The 18686-nt window shown below is 33.1% G+C and overlaps 1 protein-coding gene across 6 annotated transcripts in view; it reads left to right on the top strand.

The window, feature by feature from the left end:
- CDH19 (cadherin 19) overlaps positions 1 to 18686 on the top strand; it is a 151807-nt gene that overhangs the window by 106852 nt on the left and 26269 nt on the right. For all 6 annotated transcript variants that reach the window (XM_036230112.1, XM_036230114.1, XM_036230113.1 and 3 more), the window contains 4 exons: positions 5035 to 5338; positions 8031 to 8325; positions 15431 to 15550; positions 17626 to 17790. In XM_036230112.1, the coding sequence (XP_036086005.1) occupies positions 5144 to 5338; positions 8031 to 8325; positions 15431 to 15550; positions 17626 to 17790 (775 nt within the window). In that variant the 5' untranslated portion in view covers positions 5035 to 5143. The remainder of the gene's footprint in view (positions 1 to 5034; positions 5339 to 8030; positions 8326 to 15430; positions 15551 to 17625; positions 17791 to 18686) is intronic.

Genomic DNA, 18686 nt, shown 5'->3' with positions numbered 1-18686 from the left:
TGTTAATAAGAGCTCGTAAATGGGACAGATTTATTCTCCATCTTGGCCCAGGGTTATTTACAACTTTAGTCCAGAAATAATGTTTCCTTCTCACTTATATACGTTATGCAAGCTATATCCACTCACATTTCTTTCCACATTACCTATTAGCGGTTCTGAGAAAGCCATTTAAAAGTCTTTATGGATAGTGTTACTCTCTATGAGGCTGCCAAGTTTCCTTTGATTCTTAAGAGATCACAAATAGGATTCTGTGTCTATATTTATCCCATCCACATTTCCCTAGCTTCAACTTTTATCTTCCCCGACACAACCACCAAATTCAAATCCATCATTCTGACTTATTCTTTTTTTTTCTTTTTGACCTCATGAATCTTTAGAATAGAGCTGGAGTGGTGGTGGAAGATGTCCTAAAAGGAAATAAAACAAAGCATTTTCTTATGTATAGTTTCAAGACTGATTCAAACATTAAAATACAATTTGCAGGTCTTTATTCACTTGAAATAAAAGGAACTATCGGTAGCAGATGTCATGTGTGATGTTAGATACTTATGCATCTTCTGTTGAGTAATGCTCCATGTATAGGGTACATGCTCTGCTCTTAAGATTAGGTTTCCAGTCCTGTCTTCGCAGTAATTAACTATTTGAGCGTGTCACTTAAAATTTCTTATTATAAATTCTTTCATATGGGACTTTAATATGTTAGGTGAAATACACTTTTTAAAACTAAAGTGATATGATTCTGCTTGGACATAATATGTTGGTGCTTACGAAAATAGTGTTACTCAGATATTAATGTAATGATGTTGTGTAGTGCGTTAATATCAATGACATTTTATATTATACATAATGTATTTTGAAATATACTGTACTTTCCATTTTATTTAATACATATTTATAACTATGCCCACATACTGGCGATGAGATTAAATCTAAATACACTAACATTGAATAGTATTAGCATGCTTTTTTCTCCCATATTTAAATAATATACAGGTTTTTATTCACCTAATTAGAAAATATAACTAGAATTGTAAATGTAGGACAAAGATATCACTACTTGTTTCTCTAGAGATCATTTGAGAATACTAATTGATAGCATTTTTCCTTATTAGCCTGGGCACAGACCTGAGTAGTCCTTAGTCAGACACTGCTGACAGCTGCCAACAGTCTTCAATCACAAGTAGGCCATTATTTGAAATCTTTTCTCTCACCCTGAAATATAAGACCATTGTAGAAAATTTAGAATGTAGAATAATATAAACAAAGCCACAATATTTCATCATTCAGATATACTTACTGTTATCATTTTATTCTTGTATTTTTATATAAAAAAACTTCAAATAAAAGAGTACTCATATCCATTTTATTATGATTTAAGATTATAAAATGATATCTGAACTTCTAATCTTAAACTTGATTGTGAAATATTTTCAATCACTTAACTTGAAAAATATAGCATATAATAGAAAAAGCACCCAGATTTAATGAGTATTATTGTTTGACAGATACACTTTAGATTATTTTAAAGGGAGAAAAATGTGACAGATGATTCTAAACTTCCATATTTAAACCATTTTCTCTCCCTACCATCACAGTAATTATCATGATAAAATTTTGCATGTCACTTTTCTTTCCCCAGACTTATACTATAAAATCTATTTATGGACAGTAGTCTCATAGGGCATCATCTTATAATTTGGAAACACTTCTATAATTGATATCATATAGTACCCTAATTTGAACTTACTTTTTTATGTAATTTTTCCAATTAATCTGGTTTACATTTGCCTCCCAGTGAACAAATTTGAAAATTTCTTCATGTACAAGGGAATAAAAAATAGATGTTAGTTTATACATTAAACACGTTTATACTTCTGTGAGGCCATCATCTCAATCAAGATAATGAACATAGCCATCATAAAAATAAAAATAATAAATAAAAATAATTACATAAAAAGAACGAACATAGCCGTTATCTCTACAAGTTCCCTCATGACCCTGGCTAATCCTTTCGTTCTCTTCCTTCCTCATTTCCATTCTCTCTCAACCACGCATTGGCTTTCTGTCACTCTGATAAGTTTAAATTTCCTGGACTTATATATAAATGGAAACATATAATGTGAATTTTTTTTTTATCAGGCTTCTTTCAGCATAATTATGTTGAGATGTCGTTGTGTGCATCAATAGCTTTCTTGTCACAGCAGTCTACTTGAATTACTGCTATATCACTTTACAAGAAGTTGACTACCAGATAGTTTTATTTTCACATCTCATTATTTGTGTCATTATCATCATGAATTTTACTTCTACTTCTTATAACATTGTTATTAGTGCATAAACAGTGAATTTAAAAAATATATTAATAAAGTGCAAGAATAGCCTTTCAAATTTACTTATATATTTCATTTTTCATCTTATTTTATTACTTATATAGATTCACATGCCATTTGTTATGAAGATTTCTCCTTAATATCCTTATAGTGCAGTTACACTGTTAGTTTTCCTACTTTACTTTGAAGGATATATAGTTGTAGGTTAAAAGTTTTTCTTTCAGAACTTTATTGCCTTCAGTCTTACATTATTTCTAAGGAACATTTATTGGATAGTTTTATTATTTCCTTTCCTCTGATGAAATCTTAATATTTTCTGTTTATATTTGTTTTTAGTAATCTCACAATTACATGCTTAGATTTTTGTTTTTGTGTTTTTTGGGGTGTGATTCTGTTCTGCAAATCTGAAAAACTATTGGCCATTAGTATAATTTTTTAACCCAATCTCTCTCTCTTCCTTTATTTTTGGACTCCAATTATACATTTATTTTACCACTTGAGATTATCCCACATTTACTGAAATTCTCTTTATTTTTAAAATATTTTTGCTGCATTATTTTATCTCTGTACTTTAATTGGGGTAATTTATCTTAAACAATCCTTAAAGCCAATATATTTTCTTTTGCGGCATTCAGTCTTTTGACAAAACCATACTGTCATTTTGTTTTTAATGTCAGGTATTATATTTTCAATTGCAAGAGTTTTATTCTGTTATTTTTGAGATTCTATTTCTTTGTTGCATTTTACCATGTGGTCACTGAAATAGTCAACTTGTGATCATCAGTGATCATCAGTAACTAGTAAACTTTTAAAGGAAAGGGTGAATAGGAAATACATAATACATGATCCACTGACAATATATGAATCTACTAATGAATCTTAGAAACAAAAACGACTTTAACACTAAAAACAAAATGTGAAAAACTAGGTATTTTATGCATCCAGATATCATAGAATAGGAAGCAGAGAACACTAACTGTGAGGATTTCTGAAAACCATTTAAAATTGCATCTAAGCAAGACTCTAATAATTAATAGGAAATAAAGAAACATATTAAATTACACTATGGGATACAGTTAGCAAAATACATAATGCAGGAAACTCTATAGGATAAATAACCTCGTTTGTCCAATACGTGAACCAAAAGGAAAAGTTAAGTTTAGAGTGATAAAACCTATGGACCAAATGAGACTTAAGGAATGTATTAACAACCTGCATCGTTTGGATATAGGGGAATTCTGAATCAAAGATGTTTAAATGTTTTTAAATTGAACACTAGTTGGATATTTGATTACATTAAAGATTTATTCTTAATTTTTTCTATTCAATTTTTATTTTTAGAAGGATACATATACACAGATATGTAATATCTGTGCCTCAGTAGGTGTGTGTGTGTGTGTGTGTGTGTGTGTCTGTTATTGAATGGTTCAAGTGTTATGACATGTGAAAATTGTTTTAATATCATAAATTGGGTATGTACATGGATGAAACAAGATTGTCCAAGCCATGATAGTTTTGAAGTTGAGTAATGGAATATAGTTTCTTATACAACTTTATCTATTTCTAGATGTATGTAAATATCATAATATAAATTTAACAAGAATGTTATTTGCACAACACTGTAAGTGTACTTGTCACTGTTAGTGATAGTTTCCCAAATTTATACAAAATATTTTTTATAAAGGAAACTGCACTTTTTCCAAATGATGTTGTTATGCACTAAGTATCAAAAATGCATATTTAACAATTTCTAAACAGGCATATTAGAATTTCAGATATTCAACATTATGTATGAAATTTGTCTTTAATTTTCACCTCAGCCGAATTTCTCCCTGCCCGTCATCAAGTATACTTGCACAAAGGATGCGTCCGCTGGAAAGAAGCGTGAAAGACAGTACAACCCCCATTTCTGACAACGTGCGCTTTAACACTCTTGCAATTGGGAGTCGAAGGCCTAAAACATCTCTCAGGGAACATTCAAAATATGTGAGGATTCAAAACAAGATCATAGAGAAAACTACTAACAGAAATAGGGACACTATAGCTTTCCTGTTGCTTATGGAGTTGAATTCCGTTGTAGATCTGACAAAATTGTTTTTCTTAGTGATTCTCGAACAAACAAATCCATTTTGGTTCTATGGAGGCACTAGATAGGCGTGGAAAAGTGCAGAGCTATTCAATGACATATAAGGGTGAGAATTACCAGTCATTTAAGTGAGAGTTGAATTGTCATTTGTTTATTTAATACTACATAAAACAATAGTTTAGAAAATTGTATGAAAAAACATTTATTTAAAATGACATGAAATATCACATTTTCTCCTCCTGGACTGACTGTTGCTTTAATGGGAGGGTTCTGTTGTTGTTGCTGCTGTTGTTGTTTTACTGAGATAAAATGGAAGAAGTAAGTGGATTAAAAAAATGTATTCCAATGTCAGTTATCAGTCATGGAGATCGTCAGAGCAGCTTCCACCTTCAGACAGATTTGACTACAGATTAAAATGGACAGCGCCTCGGCAGAAATTTATAAGTATTTCATTCAAATTATTGCAAAACTACAAAATACAATTAACTGGCTTAACTGAAAGATAAATGTATATTTCTCTTTCATTTGTATAGATGCAAAAATCGCATCATTTCTTTTAACAATTACGTGAGAAAATATTTTAAAATGTCAAATTTTGTTTTGTTTCTCTTTCTTTAGGAATATGAAAGACGCTTAAGAGTTTAAATAGATTATAAAGGAACCTAGGATTTCTGTTTGCAGCACACCGTTTCCTCTGAAGAGTATCAGCCAGAATCCAAAGAGAAGAATGAATGGTTCCTCATTGCTACCTTTTATGCTGGGAATTCCTCTCCTATGGCCTTGCTTCAGAGCAATAGAAAACCCTAAAACAGAGGAAGTTAAGCACCCAACGGGGTCTCATTCGAGAGTGAGGCGTGGCTGGGTGTGGAATCAGTTTTTTGTACCAGAGGAAATGAATAAGAGTAGTCATCACATTGGCCAGGTACTGATTTTCTGAAAATGTTGCAGGAAATAATGTTGTATAAATCTAAATGAATGAGTTGAGGAAGTTGTGGTATTTGATGAATTCTACGTTTTCCCAGGAAACCCATTAGAAAGCTTCAGATACCAGCAAAATTACTTGTTTCGGATTCACAGGCACCGGAAATAGCCACAAAAGCTTGAGGAGGAGGGACAGCCCTTGTTTTCAAATTTCACTTTAGTCCCCCATATAAAAATGCCGCCCTCGTTACAGACATATGGAAATTTGACAGTGTTTTTTTTGGTAATGGATCAAAGCAACCACACTGAGAATAACGTAACTAACAGTAGTTAGCTTCATTTTCTGTTATGCTAAGTAGGTGTTGATTTACCCCTCATTAATTTTTAATGAAGCAGATTAATACCAAATCATTTTACAGTTAGGCAGTTTCAAGAACCTACACATTTCATTTGATTAGTGAAGTCGAAGTATAAAGAATAATTATTTTCACTTTTTTATAAGAATATATTTTAAGAAAATTTCCTTAATGTGAAAGACTATTTTCTATTTACATTTTTGGTTTTTATTATTATTTGATTTTCTTTAAATGGAGGTAATTATAATAGCATGTCCTTTTCTTTAAAGCTTTCTCTAGACGAATGAACTGAACTAAGTTTCACTGTTAATTAACTGACACTAATATTTAATTGGGCCCAAAGGGTGACGCACGCAAAATTCATTACTCCTTTTTCTAGCCCTTATGGGAGGACTGCAGTGTTAGCCTGATGTTCTGATTCCATAGGCATGCGTCTCTCCCATCATCCAAATGGATATGAGTACATTCAGCTGAAGGCTTAGAGGAGGATCTCAGGCAAACATTTCAAAAGTGTGTGTGTGTGTGTGTGTGTGTGTGTGTGTGTGTGTGTGTGTGTACGCATGCATGTGTATGCACGTGTGTGTATGTGCATGTGTGTGTGAGTGCCTGCTGTAATAGTTTTCATCCTTTTTCATTTCCTAAGATGACGGCAGGTGAATCACGGGCAGAATGCCATAAACGAGATCCATAGTTAAGTGTCTGCTACATAACTGAGTCTCTAAGCCACATGGACAGTGGGCTTCACAGAGCACCGTGTGCTCTTCCATCACTGGATCGGGTGAAAGGCTAACATGGGCTGGCGACTTCTGGTGTATGAGGCTCTGCAGGGAAGCGCGTCAGTGCAATCAGTATGGGGACTACCTTCCTGGATAACTCACATTTTCTAGTTTTGTTTTTCTGCTCACTACACAAATCTCCCATTTCTTCCATTCACATAGCTTTGCATATTTTCTCATTCTGTAAAAATATTTCTGAAAATACTTGACTAGATATTTTCCCTCTAAACAACCTCTTTAGGCTCAAAGAACATAGAGATAACTGTTTTAAAAGAGAGCAATGATGAATGTTTAGGTGCTTGTCTTTAAATAGCTAGTTAAATTAAAGAGTAACAGATGTGTCCAAGATAAATTTCTTCTTGACTTATTTGTTAAAAGAGGTTGAGTTTGTCAATCACGATTAGGTAAAAATTTAAAGTCACATCGATTTGCCAAATTGATAATAACTGCTTAATTAAGAGAATAGTTTTGAATAGAAATAGAGGAAATTTTATAATACTAGAATCCATGAAATTGAAATGTGTATAACTTATTTATTTTGAGTCATTAAGAAGCAGATATTCAAATATATATATATATATATTGCTTTTTTTAACTTGAATCTGAGTTCTTAAAAAGATCAAGCTCACTGATCTATAAAAATTACACTGTGAATACACTTGAAATACACATATTCATTACTAAATTTGACCTATCTTCATTTTATTATTGAGACAAATTTTACAACATTGAAATGTTATTTGAAAACCACAAGCCATACTTTGTTTTCATTTGACATGTTTATTTGAGAGGATATTTGTTTTCCTTAATTTCTTATCATTAGGTCATAGAGACTTTTTATTTTAAGAGTAATGAAAGATTAGCAAATTAAAGGAGCTATAGCTCTTATCATCTTTTTTTATTATTAATCCCAATTTGTTTCTTTTATTGCATTGAAGTGATATTCAACACATTATTAAAATTGGTTGTTTATAGATAAATTCAGATATTCTCCCCAATCACAAAAAGCAATTTATTAACTAATCTAGAATAACACATTTTACCTTGAACTATCAGAAAAGTTATGAATTTAAGATTGTATTTCTTGGTTAACTTTGCAAATTTTTGGAGAAGCCCTTACTTTGAAGAAGGGCGTATTTGTAAGTGATTAATCAAGGATACTGTGGAACTTATGGCATGCTCCCTCACTTTATGTAAAAATAACTTAAATATGGAAAAGAACATATAACCAATGTTACTTTTATCATAATAACCCTTGTTTTTATATATATAAAATTCAAAATTACATCAACACTCTGAATGATGAACAGATTTACTTTGCTTTTAAAAAATAAAAATAATGAGAGCACAAGAAGAAAAGGTATATTTGAGAATTGAATAGAATATACCCAGTATAGATTTTAATCTTAAAGTTATTATGATACTGTATTTAATATAACAGGGGATGATATGAAATTATTAACTTGGGGAATGAGAAACAGACATGAAAATAAAATTATCGAAATCGACTTGTCCATTTTGACATGTTTGGAAACTAAATCGTCCCCCTTTGCACCTTTAGCTGAGATCCGATATAGACAATGGAAACACCTCTTTCCAGTACAAGCTTTTGGGAGCTGGAGCCGGAAGTGTTTTTGTCATTGATGAAAGAACAGGTGACATCTATGCCATACAGAAGCTTGATAGAGAGGAACGATCCCTCTATACTCTAAGAGCCCAGGTGATAGACACCGCTACCGGAAAGGCCGTGGAACCTGAGTCCGAGTTTGTCATCAGGGTTTCGGATGTCAATGACAATGAACCAAAATTCCTGGATGGACCTTATGAGGCCGTTGTACCAGAGATGTCGCCAGAAGGTATTGCATATTAACTTACTTCAAACATCTGTGAACAATGAAAACAGATTTCAGATTTTGAGCATATTAAGTGAATTATTTAAAGTTCTGCATTTTACTTCTACAAACAGGTTAAGTAAAATTTTGGAAAAATTAAACTATTATTATGATTTTGTAAATAATGGTAGTGTATATTAATATATTATTTGTCTCATTAAAATATACTCAGTCTTCAAAGCAATAGAGAAAAGGATAAACATGTTAATTTGAGTGATCCATAAAATTTTTTAGCTTATTTGCGTACTAATGTCTTCGATATAAGAATTTATTTTTGAAGACAAAGTATACTTTTCTATTCTAAAAAAAGCACATAAGATATGTATGTAAAAATAGAAAAAGCCAATTTATAAGACAAAACTACTCTATGCATCAAAACCATAGAACATGAAGATAAAACAAAATAAATTGATTAAATATCTCTGTTTAGCTATATACATTTTACTGTTTTTTTTCAAACCCAATGTTACTTTTATAAGAATTTTAAATATAATACATGTAGAAGAGAATATTTTCCATAAGATAAGAGTTGACAGCCTTAGGAATCAGAAATATCTTCCCAGGAGAGAGGAAATTACGGTAGGTCTATGCAAAATTTGTCCACGCAGTCACCGAGTCATAAAATTTTGATAACAATATGTAGCAAAATTTAATTAATAAAATTTACTTACATGTGATAAATGTGATTTGATAACGATCACTTAAAATTTTGCCTTCTGCTTAAAAACTATTTTACCAAAACTTGTGATTCATTGGCATGTGAATCTAAAAATCTATATTTCATTGTGTATTTTCCCAATACTTTGTTTTTAACATTCTAGATAGCGGTTTAAAGACCTCTTTCTACATATCTTCAGAACATAGGTTTTTACAGCATAAACAATTAGCTGTGTAATATATATTAAAACCAATTATTATTAGATGTAGGGACACTTTAATATTGTTCTGTGTGGCTAGGCAATGAACCATTTCTTCTCCTTCTCTCTTCCTCATTCTGTTTTTTCAGCAAGCATATATTATGAATCTAACATGTTCTAGGAACTTTTCTTTGAAACTAGAGGTTCAGTTGTAAAGGTTATATATGAGGTAATCTCTAGAATGGAACTTACGTTTTAGTTATAACACACAAATGATAAATAACTATATTAATAAATAAGGTAATATTTGATACTGTACGTCATGAAAGTATCAATGATGGTAGAGTATGATAATGATTAATTGACTCGGGGAAGTGGGAACATTTTAGGAGGTGGTATTTGAAGGGAATGATACAAAGAGGCCCGTCATGTCATGTTCTGGAAACATACTCCCCTGGCAGGGTGATGAGGGTTGCATTATGAATGTGGGAGTTATTGGCACATAGTAAGCATGTGGACATGGCAGTGGATGACATCTCCTTACTGGAGAATGAGGGTAGAGAAAGGACAAGCCTGCATGGTGACCAAATGGGCTCGGCTGGCGAATTAGCATGAATGGGGTAGGCCGGTGATGTAGGAAGCAGAGAAGGGCACAGAGGAGAGACGGCTTGAGGTGGCATAAAGTCAAAACTGAGCAGCGACTTTCGGTTTAGCAAGCCGAGGGTCCCCAGCGATTTGGCCGAATCTGTCTAACTGCGGTATGTTGGAGATTATCCTATTGCATGAATGGAAGAAGAGGAGGTGACAATTAATTTAGCCAGGTTTAAAAGATGTTATGCTACGGGGAGAAAATAGAGATGCAAGGCACTCAGTAGAGGGAGATGAAGGTAAAGGAGACTTTTTTTTAAATCATTGTTCAATCATTTATTAAGATGGGGAATTTAATAGGGCAGTTATATACTGTAGGAAATGATCCAAACGTGTATCTTTGAAGCAAAATAAAAGAGCTGTAACTGCTGGAAAGCTGTTCCTAAGAGAAAGAGCCATCGAGTCCAGGGCAGTAGTAGAGGGGACTGTTCAGGTAGGACAGCACATGGGTTGACAATAAACCAGTTAATAAGTGGTCGTTTCCATCTTATCAGTGGTTTATGAGTCAAAGGCAGTAACTGAGAGCAGAGGGCTGGGATTTTAGCTGGAGCAGAAGAGGTACAAAACAACCATTTTGCAAACCCGCGAGGAGACTGTAGTGTGTATAATATGGCATTGGTATCACGGCACCAAGTATAGCATGACACCAACTGTGATTAATTTGGTAAGGATCCCAAATCATTGGTCTATGACATATTTGGCTCCCACCGATGTCTTTATGCTTTGCCGTTAGAGGTAGCTGTACATATTAACCCAGTCAGTCTGTGTAATTTAGTACATCCTGCGGAAGCACCTCAGGGGTCAGGCTGTGTGTGGAATCATATTAAAATCAATGAGCACTTTTTACACCTGTCAGTGAGAAGAAGGGGTCAGCAGAATGACGGTCAACTGCTTACAAATGTTACCTAATACGGAAATCACGGAATATCCCTGTCACTGCCCATTTTGTAGGTGGTTTCCCTCTGAAACATTCTTACAGTTACTAACTTTGCTTTGAAGAAACCAATTAATATTATATATGATTTTCTCTCTTCCCCTCAATCTCAATATTTAATTAATAAATAATGTGGATTCTTTCGCCTGAATATATCTTTAATTATTCATCTTCTTTCTACATCCATTGCCATTTAATAGGTTCTTGAGTGTTAATTTTACTTCTGAATTCCCTACCCACCTATTTTATTTTTTAAAAGGCAACCAGTGTGTTTTATTCTCTGTTGTCTTCCTTAAATATATTTGCATTGTATTGGAGTCCGCTACCAATTACATTGGAACCTGAACTTTGAACTTAGAATTTCGAATTTCATAGACTACTAAAAGGAGTCTACATTTAATGATAAATCCAAGAAAGAGAAATCCAAGAAAACTACAAACTACTTGTTGTTTGTTTAACAAATACTATTTATTTACAAGTAATGGGCTGTTACTGAGGACGTTTATATTTGAAATGCAGTTACTTTCAAGCCAGAACTATCAAGTGGAATTGAGATAAACATTATGTTTTCCCATTTGTCAGTCTGGATTTGCTAAGTTATTATCTTTCTTCCGCACAGAAATATAAGATCTAGTAGGCCAGGAATCACATAGTATCTGAGGTTTGGAATGATTAAGTAAACAAATGAGTGTGTGGATGGATAAAAATACTACCAAAGTGATTAGATTGGTTTGGGAAATGAAGAGAAAATATTGATGGAGACACCATGGGGTTGAGACCCATAGTGACCCAAAGAGCTGCAGGCAGCCACTAAAGAGTATTTCCTAATTCTGAAATTTCTCAGTGTACAATTTCTAGAAACATACCTAAACATACCTAAATTTCTAGAAATATAAAACCTACCAAGAATGAATCATGAAGAAATAGAATATCTGAGCAGACAGATGACTACTAGTAAGGAGATTGCATCAGTAATAAAAAAGAAACACTTCACAACAAACCAAAGTCCAGAACCAGATGGCTTTACTGGTGAATTCTACCAACCATTTAAAGAAGAATCAATACCAATACTTTTCAAACTTTTCCAAAAATTTGAAGAGGTTGGAACACTCAGACTCATGCTATGAAGGCAGTGTTACCCTCCCTGACATCAAACCAAATGACGTCATCACAAGAAAACTACAGGTTATTATCCATAATGAATATAGATGCAAAAATTCTAAACAAAATTCTAGGAACCCTAGTTCAACAACACAGTAAAAGGGTCATACATCATGATCAAGTGAGATTTATACCTGGGCTGCAAGAATGTTTTGACATAAGCAAATCAAACATGATACACCACTTAAATAGAATAAAGGATAAAGGTCATCTGATTCTCTCAACAGTTACAGAAAAAAAAACTTGACAAAATTCAGCATTCTTTCATGAAAGCTCTTGGCAAATCAGATATAGAAGTAACAAAGTTGAACATAATAAAGGCCATAGATGAGAAACCCACAGCCAACATCATACTCATCTGTGAAATGCTAAAAGCTTCTCAATCAGAATGACAAGGATGCCCACTCTAACAACTTTTAGTCAATGTGGTACTGGAAGTCCTAGCCAGAGTGATAATCTGGAGCCAAGAATACTCAATAGGGAAGATAATTTTTTTTTTCAATTAATGGTATTGAGAAAACTGGATATTCACATGCAAAAGAATAAAATTGGACCCCTATCTTGCGCTACTCACAGAAATTAACCTGAGATGAATTCAAGACTAAAAATAAGACCTGAAATTGTAAAACTACTAGAAGAAAACGTAAGGAAAAATTTCCTTGACGTTGGTGTTGGCAGTGATTATTTAGGCATGACCCCAAAACAGAATTAAAAAAACAAAAATAAATACATTAGGCTACATAATATTGAAAAATCTTTTGCACAGCAAAAGAAACAATTGACAAAATGAAGAGAAAATTTGTCAGCTTACAAAATGAGAGAAAATATTTCCAAAGCATCTATCAGTTAAGGCGTTAATAACCAAACTGTAGAAGGATCTTATACAACTCAATAACCAAATAAACAAAATAAAATATAATTAAATTAAAAATGGTAAGAGGACCTGCCTGAACAAGCATTTTTCCAAGGAAGACAACAGATAGAAATGATGCTAGAGATGTAACATATAGCATACTTTTAATAGTACTTTATTATACACCTGGAAGTTGATGAGAATAAATTCTAACCATTCTTACCAAAAATATAAATAAATAAAATTGTAATTATGTGCGATGTTGGAGCTGCTAACTAACATTATTGCTGTTATAATTTCCCAGTATATATGTGTATCAATCATCACGTTGTGCACCTTGAACTTACATACTGTTACATGCCAATTATTAAAAAGCTGGAAAAAAAAGAAATTTCGCTTTAAACCTATTTATCTTCAATATGGAACAAATATGTCATATGTCAAATATATAGAGCCATTATAAAAAAAGAGATTAAATTCAATTTATGTAAAATACATACAGATTTAGAATATTTCAGTTTTTTATTTTATGGATTGTAACAAATATTAGCATATAGCAGAGGCTTCTCAGAAAAATTAAAATCTTTCTTCAAATACATCAAATACGAAAATTAGATTCTATGAAACATTCTTTTGCATACATGAATTGAAAGCGATGAAGGTTGTTATGGATTACACTATGTACCTTCTTTGAATATATTATTTTTTACTTTCTTAAACACAGTTTGATTTATTTGACTTAAATTCTCATATTATTAAAAGCAGAGGTGTCAAAACTATAACCAAAGAATAATAAGGATGACTTAATTTTCAGGTGGTTGTGGACAGAAAACCACAAATATTTGAAGAATACTTTAGATATTTCAGGTGATGAGTAGGATAATCAATACCTGTGAATGAATAATAGCCCTTGTACTAATAAGTTATCAGTGTGAGGAATAAGCAGATATACTAACTGATTAGACCATTAGTTCCATCATGAATTTGATTTTCGAAAATTATATTTTTACTAGATTATCTAATATCTTAAATCTGTTTTTGTTGTTACCAAAATCACAGATTCAGACTGTAGGTCAAAATAATGTCATTTAATTTGTGCTGCTTTTGTATTTGACCATTATACAACTCAGCATCTTCTCAATAAATTCATTTCAGATTAATCAAAGTTTACTTGTACTAAAATGACCTGTAAAAATAGCATTCTTATTAGACAATTTATATCTTAATTCTAAGAAGAGCCTGTTAATATTTTTACTACTTAATTTAAAACAAAAAAAAAATTACATACCATTTTTTTTCTTGATGATTTCCTTTGCTAGTGAGAAAAGGAAGAGGAGGAGGTAGATAAGGGTAAACGGGGTCAAACATATAAGGACAGAGGAGATTCGACTTTGGGGGGTGAGCATGCAGCACTATATATATATATATATATATATATATATATATATATGATGGATATTCGAATTGTACACTTGAAACCTATGTAATTTTATTAACCAAAGTTACCCCAGTAAGTTTTAAAAAAATAAATAAAAATGAAAATAAACTACATACTAAATTAAATGAATCATTTTGAAATCAATACTATACACACACACACACATATACACACACATATGTGTGTGTGTGTATGTGTATGTGTGTGTGCGTGTATGTATATATATATAGTATTGAACTTATCTGACTTAGCATAATGCTGTTAAGGTCCATCTACGTCATCACAGATGGTCGGAATGTGTCTTAAAACACTTGAAACTAATGTGTCTACATTTCGAGTGGTGGTGTTTTGAGTGGTTGCACAGTATAAAACAAGTGTTAAATAACTAACATAAAAATGGTAAGACAAAACAGCACATAGGTACAGTTAAGGGTCATGGTACAATTTCAACATTTTTATTACCGAAGACCCAAATGTCTCTCTATCTTAGTGTCTCACTTTATAAAATTTGATTGTAATGAAAAACTCATGATGCTAGTTGTAAAGAAAATCACACATGGTACCTGATTTTGTCACTCATGTTGCTATTCTTAAGGAAACAGAATGTCGTGTTCCAATAAATGCAGGCTTTCCGCAAGACCTGTAAGGCTACATTGCATAAAGATAATTTAAAAGCTACATACTTTAAGAAATAGTTTAATTTGAGCATTAACTTTTAATGTATAAGTACATATTTTTCCTATTTTTATTGATTCTTACTGAATTTTAATGAGAATGCTTACCTTATCAATATCTAGTAGATTTTGCTTTGCACTTAAAAAATTTCTTGAATAGTGGCTATTTCATAGAAGGGAATTAAGCAGGCAAAATATTTATGCCCACTTGGCAACTACACATTATAATGGATCGTTTAATAGGTTACATTTCATTATATCATAGACCTACATGTTTAAAATTCTAAATTGTCTATGGGGATTAGAGCTATTTTGTATGAGGTTATATTCTCTTGTCTATACAGAGAGATATTATGTAGTTAGTTTTATAATTCAGAACGAGATGGACTGGTCTTCCATTGTACATCATCTTACTTGGTAAAGAAAGAATGCTTTACAGAACTGAATTCATTGTTGAGAAGGACCACACTCGTAATTTCTTGTAACTATATATTTTATCTTCAGGAACATTAGTCATCCAGGTGACAGCAAGTGATGCTGATGATCCTTCAAGTGGCAATAACGCTCGTCTCCTGTACAACTTACTACAAGGCCAACCATATTTCTCCATCGAACCAACAACAGGTATTTCTGAATGGAACAAAGTGCAATTCAACATGATTCTAAGTAGGCAAACGTAAGAGCAAAAATTCTCAGCTTACAAATATTTTGTACAGCAGACCCGGTGTTATAAAAATAAATAAATGGGTTTTAATTTTAAACATTTAATTCTTCTTAGTCTTTTAGATGATTTTTCTAAGTTTGAGAGATTGACTTTTACACACCCATACCACAAATGGTCTGTGTATGAGACACAAAAAAATATGTAACAGTTCTTGCGAATCAATTGGAAAGAGACGACCCAATTAAAAATATAAGGAGAAAAGACATTTCGAAGCAACTGAGTGAAAGTTGGCATATGAAAAGCCTGCAAATGTTAAAAATGCTCACCTCATTAATCATCATGGAGATGCTAACTGAAACCACAAGGAGACACACCTGCAAATCCAGGCAGAATCACTGAGCTAGGGCATGGATTTAGGGCTCACTTTAGGCACTAATAAGAGGCCTTCGCCTTCAAAACATGAAGTTCTGTGTTTTACGTACTTTTTAGATAAAGAAAAAATTGATCTTTCTAAACTGACTTCCCCAATTTCCATGAGTCAATTGAATACTTTATAAAATAAATAAGAGAAACATTTTTTTCTTCTTTTAAATATGTCAATCGGATGCATAAGAATAATATTACACTAATTCATTTTACAAATAGTGATTGCCATGTTCAAAACGAAGATGGAGCCCATATAAATCTTGCCTTTAAGAGCCATAGACTCTAAAGATGGAAAAAGAAAACCTACTTAAGTACATAACCAACCATCAAGAATGTGGCAAGTGTCAAAAGAAGGAAAATTCTATGCCTGTGTATCAGGCAGATTATTATTTCCATCTTGGTGACGTGTAAAGCTTAAAAGAATTAGAGCATTTTGTTGGACCTTTAAACAATTCTTATTGATTCATTCATTTAGCAAATATTAAATGTCTCAGCCGTTCTCAGTCAGGGTTTCTTGAGAGAATCAGATGCTGAAAAATGTGACTCCAGTTACTGTATTCTTGGTTCTCCCCAGGATGGTACCCAGCTTTTATCATTCTGAATGCACAGCACGAAAACTGCTTTAATACATGCAGCAGATTCGCTAAGACATGAGGTTTTAATTCTCTCACACAATCTTGACTGAGAAGTGTCGTATGTGGTACAGGCATTTTACAGCATCCTGGGTTTAGAGCGATATGACATTGCAACCTTTAAAAAAATAACAAACAAACAAAATACATGGACCTTTCTCTCTTGGAACTACAAATACATATGAAGCATGTGAAAATTAATAAATACATGCACTCAGTTTGTCAACATATTAAGTGAAACAAACAAGGTCCAGTAAGAGAAAGAAAGTGAGGACTACTTGGTATTATGCAGCCATATGCCGACATGCAGAGCTGAGCCTGTGGCCAACGAGAAGACAGTGGAAGAGCATTCAAGGTCATGGGAAGAATATATGAGAAATTCCTGAGATTTGAGAGCATTGAGGCTCTTTAACCAGAGGCCAGTGTGGAAATGCACAGAGGAGGAGGATAGAAAGTTGGGTATCTGAGGAATGGACAGTTTGACTGTCTGTGTATATATTTATTTCATTATTAGATTATAAAGAACTAAGTTAACAACCAACCCTTGTTTCTCCATTGTGACTGAAAATAGACAAAATAGACATCATAGGAAGACAATATATTTTGCGTAAATTTGGTATTGTAACTTAGGCATTTACTTATAATAAACTAACTTCTTCCAAGCGGAAACATTACCTGTAGCACACTAATATTGAGGTAAAAATAAGACATTCCTCTTCTCTACCTCTGAGTTATCTTAACATGGTATGTTATTAAGGGCCTACTAGTGTTCTTAATGTTGTGATAACACACTAAATGCTAGGCAGAGTTGTTGTTTAATTTATTATTATTATATTGTTTTTCTCCAGATCAGTGTCCTTATATTGGTTTGAAATTTGTCAAAAGAAAGTTTATATGGTTGAATTTTTAAGACATTAATTAGGAACATGCCATGGCGAATAATGAAAAAATAATTAAAGTTTATCACCTTTTTAAAGGAGTCATAAGAATATCTTCTGTAATGGATAGAGAGCTCCAAGATGAGTATTGGGTAATTATTCAAGCCAAAGACATGGTCGGCCTGCCTGGAGCGCTGTCTGGAACAACCAGTGTGTTAATTAAACTTTCTGACATTAATGACAACAAACCCATATTTAAAGAAAGTAAGTAGAAAGCATTTTGAATTCTTATTGTATTTCAAATATATGCAGATGTTAGAATTCACATTCTAAAAGCACTGTAACAGCACTAAAATTATAGAAAATAAATCTTTCAGTCATTCTAAGGTGTGATTATTTTCATCAGTGTGAAAAGTCAAATACGAAAGTAATTAATGTGTTATTTTTTCAATTGCTTCTGTAACAAAGCACCACAAACTTTCCTGCCTTAACATAAAGTTATTATCTTAGAGATGTCAGGTGCCAGCCTCAGCCGGCCTTGAGTGAGACCAGCAAGGCGTGTCTGCAGGGCTGCATGCTTTTCTCTGGGCTCTAGGGGAGAATCTGGTTCCTTGGATTTGAGTGTGGGCAGAATTTGGTTCTTTGTGTTTGTAGGATTAAGCTCTCTGGTTCCTTGATGGCTGTTAACTGGAGGACATGGTGAGCTCCCGGAGGCCCCTTTCTGGTCTTCGTGCGTAGCCCCCTCATCTCGGAGGCAGCAAAGGATCTCAGAGCCTTCTCTCGCTGCCATCTCTCTGACCCACACTTTTGCCCCTTTCCCCACTGTTAAGGACACGTGGGATTAGATGGGCCCACTTGGATACACCGAGACATCTCCACACTTCTGGATTGGCTGATTAGCAATCTCGATCCCATCTGCAACTGGAATTCCCTTTTGCCAGGTTAGGTAACATACTCATGAGCTCTGGGGTCATAGGACACAGATATCATGGGGAACCATTCATCTACCTGCTACAGGTAATGATTTAAAAGGAATATATCTCATTTTCTATGTTTGTATCAAAGGGAGGTCACACCTGCTCTGAACATTTAAATAGTAACTTCAGGTGAAATCACACAGTGTGGTTCAGGAAATTCCTAGAAGGGATTTTTGTCTAAGG

The sequence above is a fragment of the Rousettus aegyptiacus genome, unplaced genomic scaffold, assembly GCF_014176215.1.
Source record: "Rousettus aegyptiacus isolate mRouAeg1 unplaced genomic scaffold, mRouAeg1.p scaffold_m13_p_12, whole genome shotgun sequence".
Lineage (NCBI taxonomy): Eukaryota > Metazoa > Chordata > Mammalia > Chiroptera > Pteropodidae > Rousettus > Rousettus aegyptiacus.
The sequence above is the reverse complement of the archived record's forward strand: the minus strand, read 5'-3'. Positions and strand labels throughout refer to the sequence as shown.